The sequence below is a fragment of the Mus caroli genome, chromosome 2 (genome assembly GCF_900094665.2).
Source record: "Mus caroli chromosome 2, CAROLI_EIJ_v1.1, whole genome shotgun sequence".
NCBI lineage: Eukaryota > Metazoa > Chordata > Mammalia > Rodentia > Muridae > Mus > Mus caroli.
In genome coordinates this window covers 169,998,555-170,009,536 of record NC_034571.1, presented here as the reverse complement: position 1 = coordinate 170,009,536, position 10,982 = coordinate 169,998,555, and the positions used below count along the sequence as shown (strand labels likewise).

Sequence of the window (10,982 nt, the reverse complement as noted above, 5' to 3'; positions counted from 1 at the left end):
AAGCCTGTCTACTTGGGGCCAGTGAGTAGGAGCCTGCACTATTGTTGTCTTGCTTCTGGTCACAAAGGCAGTGGGGATGCCCACCCCAAGTCCCAGGAGTGTTGTGACTCCAGCCAATACCTGAGANACCCTATTGCCATGGAAACCTATACCAAATGTGGGCAGACAGACCTGCCAAATCAGACGCTTAGACATAAAACATCACACAAGGATCATTGGTTTAAATATTAAAATATATTATGTACATACTCTAACCAAAAACATAGAAACACACTGTCCACACAAGCTGCGTGGCACCTCAGATGGGATCAAATCCTCAATGCAGTTTGCTTGGACATGAGTCACATGATCAAGTACAAAACTGATTCCATAAACACCATTCAGTGCAAAATATACATCTGGACATAACAATTCAAGTCGCTGCCCCACATGGAGGCCACCGGGCTTCCAGGACAGGCAGTAAGCAGATTCAAGCAAAATACCCAATAGCTGGCTCCACAGGATCATGCCCAGGGCACTGCTGCCCTGCTGGGGCTTCTCAGTAGACACAGGAAATCAAGACCAGGTGATGGTCTATGAAATGTAGTGACCCCCTTTCAGACTCCAGGGCTTGGGGAACATGTCTGGTTCATATGTGACCCCTATGACACACATGACTTCCTCCTTAATGCCTCAGAGGCTGCTCAGTCACAGTGTGGGGCAGTGCAAGACCCCAGAACACAGTGTGAAGTTTTGCAAGGTCCTCAGTGTTACCGCCCTGTGGGGGTGGGTCAGGGTTTCCAGGAAGAGTCCTCAGAAAATGTGGAGAGGCCAGCGCTGTCACACGTTGCTCTGGAGCTGTTCTGTGGGACTGTCGGAGGCCGAGGACTGGCTGGGCAGGGAGGCCTCTAGGCCATCTGAGGACACGGAAGGGGACTTGTAGAGAAAGTAGGCGGCGACGAAGAAGAGGAAGCCCAACACCTGGGGAGACAGGAGGAGNCGTTGGTCCTTGCCAGCTGTGAGTGCCAGTGTAATACTCTGCCTTACTCTTTCTGGAACAAAGGCACGCCTTTCTGAATGATTAGNCCCGCATGAGACACCAGTGCTTCACTTAAAGAATGAGAACCACCTTTGGTTAAAAGTAGGGGCCAAGGCAAGGTGGAAAAACCTGGTACGGACTAGACAGGGTCCCCTAAAAGGCATGTACCACCCTTGTCCTTAGAAACCGCTAACAACATAGTCTCTGTAGGGATGAGGCAGGACCTCAAGAGGAAGTCTCCTGGATTCTGGGTGGCCCTAACCCCGTGGCCGAGCCTTTATATAAGGCAAGGTAGGAGCATGGTGGGGAGACGGGAGGTGGGGGGTGGGGGGAGGCAGTGGCAGAGGTGGAGGCAGACGCCAGAGGAGCCATCTCACCTTGAAAGTGAGCCCTGCGATGAGCATGTACCGGCTCATGGCTTCATTCTCATACACGAAGCAGGAGCCCTGATGACCACACTGGTCTTGCCACAGCAGGCAGGCCTTGTCAATCACCCAGCCAAAGGCAATGGGCCCCGGAATACTGCCTGCCAAAGGAGAGAGTTCACTTAATATCCTAGTGGATGAAGAAAGGATAGGTCATCGGGGAAGACCCTTGCAAGGCCACTTTGTCCATTTGTGTTCCCAGGGGCAAAGGGGAGACTTAACTCCCTTTTTGCAGAACTGGCATTGGGCAGGCGCACCATGGTTTCTCAGGAGGGCCTTTTTATGTTGAGGCAAAGAAACCTACAGGGTATATAGAAGGACAATGTGTCCCTCTAGTGGGCAGTTAGGGAAAAAGCCCCTTCTCAGTGTGGCCCATAGCCTCATGCTTGGTTCCTTATGCCTGAAGGCACTGCACAACTGTACACGGCTTCCTCACCCCCACGCAGTACCTAGTGTTCTTACGACGATCCACTGGATCCCCAGGGCAAAGGACCTTTGCCGATCACTGACACACCTGCAATAAAAATTGCGATATCAGAGCCCATGGAAGCTTGGCTGTGCACCTCATACCCCATACACTAGCAAGAGTCCTGGGCAAGTTCAAGGCCACATCACCACCTCCCTAGGTGCCAAGCACCTCTTTGGGGACCAGAGACAGTCAACTCCGATGCCACTAGAATGAGGCCCATTTCCAGGGCCTGCAGCTACCCGAGGGCCCATCAGCATCTGTAGAGCGCCACCTGCTGGTACTGCAAAAGAAAATGCGGTGAGAGAGCTTCTTACCGTAGAGTAGCAGTTAGCGCTGGAATGCTGCTGAGGAATGTAAAGATAATTACAACGAACACGAGAACCAGAAGGAAGGGCTTGCTCTGACAGGTGGAAGTGCATTTCCCTGCGGTAGCATTGCCCCAGCCAGAGGAAGCCTTCTCAATGATACAGCTACAGCCTCGGTATACCTGGGGAGCCCAACAACAGTGCTGATCACACAAAGGCAGAAGTTTCCGGGTCCCGGCCAGAAAGGGGGATGTGGGCGTGGCCACACTCACCTTCTGGCCACCCAGGTCTGTCTCGGCATTGGCAGGGCAGCCTGCGTAGCAGGGAGAGTAGTACATGGTGCCATCTGAGCCACACAGGGGACTGTAGTGCTTTGGCTGGCAACAGTAGATGGCGTTGCAAGCTGCCTTTAGGTCCAGCTGTCCTTTAGGCAGGAGGCTACAGAAACAGCATCAGACGGTATGTTAGCAGGTGTTCAGGCNTCCTGGTATNCGTCCCTACCCATATGTTACAGTGACCTTCACCCCCTCCCCAACGGTGCCAGTCCTCCTCAGGAACGCAGGGCCCCCACGTGTAGGGCCTCTACCAGGCTCACCTCCCAACGTAGCCGGTGGTCACACCTGCCATGTGCACGTTGGGGCAGTGCATGAGGAAGACAAAGAAGGCTAGTAGGCTGGTCAAGGTGCAGAACAGACAGAACCTGATGATCCCAGAGCCACGGAGCTTGAACTTGTTTACCAGGAAGCCACCTAGGAGTGTACCGCCACCGCCTGCTGGCACCACCAGGTATCCTGAGGAAGGAACTCACTTAGTGAGGGGCCAAAAAAAAAAAAAAACCCTGATCCTGTCATTTCTGCTGCATTAGTGCAGACACTGAGGGATGGAAAGAATAATCCCTGCCCATCCGTGCTCAGGGATAGCTGTAGAAGTAGGGTGGGTTCTCTCTGTGCAGTGGACCTGGAAGCCCAGAGCCCAGTGAAAAAGGCATGTGGTGGGTGTACATGGGGTGAGGGTGTCAGCATAGGAAAGTGCAAAGAATAGAAGGGAGCCATCAGGTGTGGGCATCTGGGCCAGATAAGGATGTGTCTGGGGAGAGTGGAGTCACCAATATCATACCCTCTCACTACCCAGACAAGACCTGCAAGGTGGGCTGCATCTGATGGCTTCTATCCATACTGGTCAGTGCCCTAGGCTGAGCTCAGCACTGACCACTGAGGGCATGGGGGCATCTCCAATCAGAGGTGTGATCAGCAAGGATGTACCCTGCCCTCAACTTAGGGAAGCCATGATCTGTAGAGTAAGGACTCTAGATGGTCCCTGCAAGCCAGCCTGCCAGAGAGCTCTGTCAGNCAGGTACAGGGACTCAAACTTAGATCCCTAAGACTCTGGGGCACCAACTGCATGGCCCATGGGGACAGCCTGGCCCAGACCCTTTCTGTAAGGAGTGGTAGGTAAAGTGGCTTGCATGCAGGAGTTGGCCTTCCCTTCCATCTTGGAGCACTGTCCACTTGGAGTTTGAAGGCTGAGGTTAGTACTTGCAGGAGCTCCACCTGTCCCTGAAGAGCGCTCCAATGCTCAGGGTCTCCTTACCGAACAGGGTGGCAGCCTCGGAGGCACTCAAGCTGACTGCTTGTGGACGTTGTACATCGTGGTGCGGAGCCTAGTGCGCACCACGATGTACAACGTCCACAAGCAGAAGATGGGCCACCAAGGGGCAGGGGTCACCAAGGGGTAAGAGGTCAAAGGTATAGGGACCTAGACTGGGTAGGAGTCACCAAGAGAGGTACAGGTTGCCAAGCACAAGCTATAGAAAGAAGAGGCAGGCATCTTCTGGGTTTGGAAACAGGGGCCACCTTCAAGGAGTTCTGAGTCGGTCTGGCTTGCTCCCTTTCTCTTGGACTGTACTTAGGGGATGGTGGCTATAGGAGTGGTAATAGGCTTGGTGGTCAGATATAGTCTGTTAATCCCACAGTGACTCTGGCCTGGAGTCCTAAGAATCCAAGGCCCCAGCACTGTCAGTGCTGGGTTCCCTCGTGCGGCTCTTTCCCTCCACTGCTTGTGGACGTTGTACATCGTGGTGCGCACTAGGCTCCGCACCACGATGTACAACGTCCACAAGCAGGGGCCAGGGCGTTCGTCCCTTGAAGTCAGCTCATGGTGCAGTAACTATGCTGGCTTCTACACACTAAAGCGTTTCCAGAAGCCTAGGAGGAGAATCGGGTCTTAGGGGTGGGTGTGTCGAGGCTTATGGTGCCTGCTCCTGCCTCCTGTGAGTGGCCACTACACATCCTTACCCCCATAAGACTCATTCTCTTCACCAAATCTAAGATCTAGGGCACGATAGTTCTGAGTACCAGTGGAGGCAGCAGCACACAGCTCCACACTCCAGCTCTGCATAGGGAGGATGTGGGCCAAAATATACCATGCTCTGAAGAGAAGCCGGAATTAGTCAGAGCCCCACCATCAGCAGGGTCCATGACAGCGTGCAGACTGCTGCTTGTGGACGTTGTACATCGTGGTGCGGAGCCTAGTGCGCACCACGATGTACAACGTCCACAAGCACCAGCTTCCCTGCTGGCTGGGAGTCAGGCTCCAGCTTCCCTGCTGGCTGGGAGTCGGGCTCCAGCTTCCCTGCTGGCTGGGAGTCGGGCTCCAGCTTCCCTGCTGGCTGGGAGTCGGGCTCCAGCTTCCCTGCTGGCTGGGAGTCGGGCTCCAGCTTCCCTGCTGGCTGGGAGTCGGGCTCCAGCTTCCCTGGGGTGAGTGAGGACTGTGTGCCAACTGTGAGGCTGATCATGAGCTACCAGGCTGACTGTGGGGCTGACCATGAGCTATTAGAGCTCTTGGGAGCAGAGCCTGAACTTAGTCCTTCTTGGACAGCTGCCACCTTAAGCCTGGAGGTCACAGAGGATCATTGTCCCCTACGGTCATCTATCCCAGTCACAGGTCACACGGGGCCAGGGCGTTCGTCCCTTGAAGTCAGCTCATGGTGCAGTAACTATGCTGGCTTCTACACACTAAAGCGTTTCCAGAAGCCTAGGAGGAGNATCGGGTCTTAGGGGTGGGTGTGTCGAGGCTTATGGTGCCTGCTCCTGCCTCCTGTGAGTGGCCACTACACATCCTTACCCCCATAAGACTCATTCTCTTCACCAAATCTAAGATCTAGGGCACGATAGTTCTGAGTACCAGTGGAGGCAGCAGCACACAGCTCCACACTCCAGCTCTGCATAGGGAGGATGTGGGCCAAAATATACCATGCTCTGAAGAGAAGCCGGAATTAGTCAGAGCCCCACCATCAGCAGGGTCCATGACAGNGTGCAGACTGGCAAGANCCTACCGCTTCCTAGACAATGAACCAGGGTCACTGAGCGGTCAGACCAGTCCCAGTGAGAGACACACAGGATCCCTTCTGAGGTAGGGTACACTCAATTCTTTTAAATTTTACTTCTTGTCTTGAGGGTTGAAAAGTCTTTCTAGTCAATTGTGTTCTGACTGTGGAAAGTGGGTGTGGAGGAACCCTGACCCCAACAGGGACCTCCAGGCTCAGGATGCTGGCCTGTCAGAGCTCCTCCCCTGCTGGTTCTGTGGCTATGTCTGGCACGGGATAACCATGTACAGGCTGGTACATTCCCAAGGGATTGCCTAGGCTTGCTTAGCTTCAGGCTGTGGTGGTTGAGGACAAGGGAAACTTTGCCGTGTGGACACGTTTCACATGTTACCTAACTCCACTGAAGGCTGAGATTCTTGAGTTTGCACTGAGAACTGTCATGACCTTCGTGATCTTAAGGAAGGAACGCATTTGTGGGCTTGTTCAGTGCCAGCGCCTAGCTTCAGACACTAACGCTGGGCATGGACCTCTTACTGTATAAAGCACANTAGGAGGCCCAGGCTTCCCAGCTGGGCAAAGCCCGTACCATGCAATGCTGCCCCAAATGGTTTAACAGCAGACAGCTCTGTTGTTGGGGTGAGGAGAGACCAACTATAAGACAAACTTTTGGACCATGGCTTGTAGGCCCTCAGCCAATTCAGTCATGCCTGGGGCTCAGCCCTCTGAGGTAGGCTGTCCTGGGTGAGCTGAACAGTAATGAAATACAAAGCCTGTGAGAACTTGCATCTCCATGTTCACCAGCCTAGCTTTATTCTGGGCTCTCTGGGGGCTACCCTTCCTTCTCTGTGTTAAGGACAGACTGTGGAACTCAGCCCCACCCACAAGAGCCTTCCCAAGTGGTCAGTTAGTTGCCGCCATTCATAAGATCAGGCCAAGCCTCACCTAGGTCTTTTGAAATGTCAGTTGTGTAAGGAAGAGACAGTAGGTAGATACCAGGAACTCCCAGAATCTACACTGTCCCCCAAGACCCCACTAGCTCAGAGACTGTTTCTTGATCTGTAAGGATAGCAGAGCTCNGACAGACACACAGAAAAGAGGTGATGGAGTGAAAACATTAAGCATGGAAAAAGACTACCNCAGGGCAGAGGGGGGACGAAGGTCAGTGGGAGAGCCAAGAGCTGGAAGAGGCCTCTGCAACTGTGGTTCTCTGTCCTGTGGGGGAGGAGTCCAGAATCGCATCTCCTTGGAGCTTCTAATAGCAAGATACCCAAGAAAGGACAATGGTGGTCTATACTGCCTGAGGGGCTCTCTGAGGAGGGCCTCAAGACCTGTAGGTACACAGGAAGGCATACCACTGGGAAGACATCTGCTCTATGGGGCTTCACACAGTGGTTCTGGTCTCAACCAGGCCCGTGCCTTCAGCCAAGAGCTTCAGCTGCCCATGTCTCACAGTGCTTGGTAGGTCAAGAAGAGGGTTAAAGGGCTGTGGATGGTATGGAGAGTGCACTGGTCGCATGCATACACATACCACACACATACAACACAACACACAGCACACAATACAACACACAACANATAGACACAACACATACACAAGAAAACACACATAATACAACACACACCATAAGAGACACATCACATACATAACTCACAACACCCACATAAACACAACACACAAACACAATACACATACAACACAACACACACACACAATACAATACACACTCCTTACAGGGGCAGGTCTCTGACAGTCTTGCCAAAAGCTGGATTGCTCACTGCTCCGCGGCTGTGGTCTTTCAGCTGCTGTGTTTCAGCTGCTCTCATAACAACATAGCGCTGGGAGCCTGGAGGGACAGAATCAGTAGACAGCTAAGGCTTCCAGAGGATGTCACCATGGAGGTTGCCCTGACCCCAACTCCTTCACTCTTCAGGACCTGGGGACAATGTATGCAGACGCTCATGCGGTATTACAGTCTAAGGCCTGAGGGTGTGGCCAGAAAAGGTGGAGTTGTCATGTGACAGAACTGCAGACGTAAGAGCAAGGCCCANGTGGATCCAGTAGGCATGGAGGTGGAGGGGTCATTTCAGGTAGAGACACAGAAGGGGATAGCAGGCTGCTTGATCAAAGCCTCCACGCCTCATTAGTTGAAAGGACAGGGAGAAGGGAACATGACAGGGAAGGGTATCTTCTGCCTCTTGGATAGGACCTCTGTGCCAGGGCCAGGAACCCACCTGGTAGCTGCCGGGGATAGCCAAGGATGGGGATGGCGATGAGGAATGCAGCAATCCCGGTTCCCANGAAGCCGATCCACCAGGCACCAACCCACAGTGGGCTGTCAGTGGTCAGCTCTGTCCTGTTGGAAGAAGCAATGGTCCTCGGATTACTGATCAGTACCCCTGTGTCTTTTCCAGTACCTGTATGGGTTAGCCTGCTTATTCCTCTAGGACCTCTTCACAGAGGGCAACAGAGATTCTTGGGGTCACAACCCTATGCTCACTTCTTCTTCAGACTGGAGAAGCCTTCTAATGTGGCCATTCCCTGAGAGAGCAGCTCCTCACTCAGACCCTGACTGCCAGACACTGGGAAGCTGCAACTGGGCCTCAGACTGAGACCTTGGGGGCAAGGCCCATTGGGGACAGGAGCTTCAAGTAACAGCTGGTATCCCTCCCCACACCAGCTGTCATCCTTAGGGCCACAGAGCTCAGGGGACAGAAGGCTCAGCTGGAGTTCACTGAGCTACTCACACAGGGACCATTAGGCGTCCGACTGCCATCTGCACGGGAGAGAGGGGGCTCTCAGAANAGGAGAAGTCATGGGAAGGTAGCGACTGGCCAATAGAATTTCATACTTGGGAAGAAGAGGGTGCGGAGGGAGCAAAGGATGGGGGATGGTGGGATGGCGGGACAAGGGTCAGGAAGAAGAATGGAGGAAGGACTTTAGGCGGCAATGCAGGAGAGTAGAGCTTGTACACCCTCTGTTCTGAAACAGTAGGAAGCTGCCCCAGGGCCTAGATCATGCTCCCACCCATGTGCATATTAACTCAGAACCCAGAGCCCAAGGACCACAACACATCCAGATGCAAAGACAGGAGCCTTGACCTACCTCAGGCTCTGCATAGAACACGCACCCTTGACCCCATAGTATCAACCCAGGGCTAGAGGCGGCAAGTGAGAGGGCAGAGCGCTAGAAACCTCGCCGGCGCCATCTGCAGAGAGAGTCCTAAGGTGGAGTGGTGCCCCAAACCCAGCACAGCCACCAGGAAAACTCAAANGAGAGCTACCCTTCCATGGAAGGACATGGTAGGGCAANGCCACCGCACAGCCTTGCTGGGCAATACCCAGCAAAGGCCACCCCAGCTCTGTCTCCTCCCATCCCTCCTACTCCCTGCTCTCCTAATTACATTTACAAAGATTAGTACCACACACTAAAGATACAGATGTGTTGCCTGTNGCTTCAAGAGGAGAGCTTTGAAGACACACGGCCAGGGCTTCAGAATCACGTGATCTTGAATCACACCCCTCCCCCCATCTCAAGCCTTACTCTGGGTCTGCCCTGGAAGCCACTCACAGACCCCAAGTCTCTCTGCATACCCCCAGTCCTGTATCCAAGACTAGCCCANATTTTCCTTGCTCTATCTTCATGCTGTATATCTGAACTATTCTTTGGGGCCCACAGCATCCCAGGTACTGAGGCAGGCAGGTGGGGACGTCAAATTACTTACCGTTGGCCCACTTCTGTGTAAATGTTTAGCATGGCTCCTCCAATCAGGTAGCCTGCTGCAGGTCCAAGGATGGCTGCCGTGTAGAAGATGGCTAGAAAAGCAAAAATAGTGTGCAGCCGTCACAGGCCACTCACTCAGTGGGGCCCTCCTCCTAAGAGATACCTCCACCATGTTCTTGTACCTGTAGCCCCATAGTAGACCACTGTAGACAAGTGTGCCTCTGTGTAGCCTGCAACTGGGACTGGCTCCCTACTGCCTGTCCTGAGGCAGGAGCCTGAGCTGAGAGGATATGGAATCTGAGGCCACCTGAGTAGACTTTGCACTCAGCTGCATGGCATGCAGTTGTCTCGAAGGTCATAGGCCACGATATGGAAGCCGTGAGCTGTTGTGTGGCTTTGCCTGGAAGTCAGCATTCCTAACTTTTATTTACTTCCCAGCTAGCAAGGCCAGGCTGGGTACACACAGAACACAGAAGGAGCCTGCCTCTATTCCCCCCACTTATCTTTGCNCAGGATTCTTTCCAAACTACAGAGAGGATGGTTGCCAGCTAACCCAGCTCTGCCCAAGGACTTGGAGNCCCTGAGCCACGTGAGTGGGCCCCACCTAGTATAGGGCTGTGCTGAGATCTCTGGTCTGAACCATTATGGGGCTCCTTAGGAAAGTTGACATCCACTCTCCTGTCTTTTGATAAAAAGCCCTGATGGTTGTAAGTGGTGGCTTAGGAACACTTGGATCATATGACNGAGGGAGGGACATAAGCTCACCTAGCCAGGCCCCCAGAATGCATCACCTTCATTTCATGTCACCTCCTGATCTCTTCTGCCTACCCACCCTGACTCCTTGGCAAATCCCACTCACCGATATAGATGGGTGAGTAACTTGACTTGACGTTCTCATCCAGGTACGTGACGCCCAGTGTGTAGAGCGGTGTGGCGCCCACACCGTGCAGGAGCTGGCCCAGCATGAAGATCAGCCGGTAGTTGGACAGGCCTGAGGCACTGTCTTTACACTCCACGTGACTCTGATTAGTCAGGCACGTCCCAGTCCCCAGCCCCTCATCCATCTCTACCTCATAGCGGCCGGCAGTGAAATGGGGCAGTGCAAATACCAGGGAGCCGATTCCCAGGACCAGCACGCCCCAGCCCAGCCATCGCGGTTTGTGCCCATTGCCCCCAAAGTAGCTGACGAAGGTAAGACATAGGCAGGCAGCGATGTCATAGGAGCTGGCGATGAGCCCGCTCTGGTAGCTGTGCAGATCGAAGCGGCGTTCGATGGAGGTGATGACAGTATTGATGAAGCCGTTCACCGTCATGCCCTGAAGGAAGGAGGCTGCACACAGGAAGAAGAGGAAGCCCTTGGGGGTGTTGAAGACCTGCAGGCACTTGGGCGTGAAGGCTTGCCAGCCGCAGAGTGAGTTCTGTGGTCCCGAGGACACATACTGCACCTCACGGGCTGTCTGGCTACTCCGCTTCTCAACCTGGGGCTCAAACAGGGGTTGGCTGGAGGAGCCCAGGGTGCCATGGGCAGAGCGCAGGGANGCTGGGGATGTTCTGCTNCTGGGTGGAGTGTCACACCCGCTGTCTGTGGCTGAGGATGTGCTAGTAAAGAGGTGCTTCGGGAGNGAGAGGAAATGTGTGTCCCCCATCGTGTGCTGGGGCATGTCCAGCCTCGTGGGGAAGGCTTTGGCAGCACAGCAGGCGAGGTGCAGTAGAGGCGGC

The 10,982-nt window shown here is 53.9% G+C and overlaps 1 protein-coding gene across 1 annotated transcript; it reads right to left on the bottom strand.

The window, feature by feature from the left end:
- Nucleotides 1-215: 215 nt before the first annotated feature.
- On the bottom strand, nt 216-10,976 carry Slco4a1 (solute carrier organic anion transporter family member 4A1). The gene is made up of 14 exons (XM_021179975.2): nt 10,123-10,976; nt 9,265-9,355; nt 7,775-7,896; nt 7,275-7,386; nt 5,341-5,474; nt 4,766-4,968; nt 4,512-4,608; nt 3,808-3,843; nt 2,813-3,008; nt 2,490-2,655; nt 2,227-2,399; nt 1,893-1,957; nt 1,396-1,544; nt 216-960 (listed from the first exon to the last, which is right to left on the bottom strand). Exons 1-14 carry the CDS (start codon nt 10,922-10,924, stop codon nt 820-822), a joined length of 2,487 nt encoding a protein of 828 aa, XP_021035634.1. The 5' UTR covers nt 10,925-10,976; the 3' UTR covers nt 216-819.
- Between the last annotated feature and the right edge of the window lie 6 nt (nt 10,977-10,982).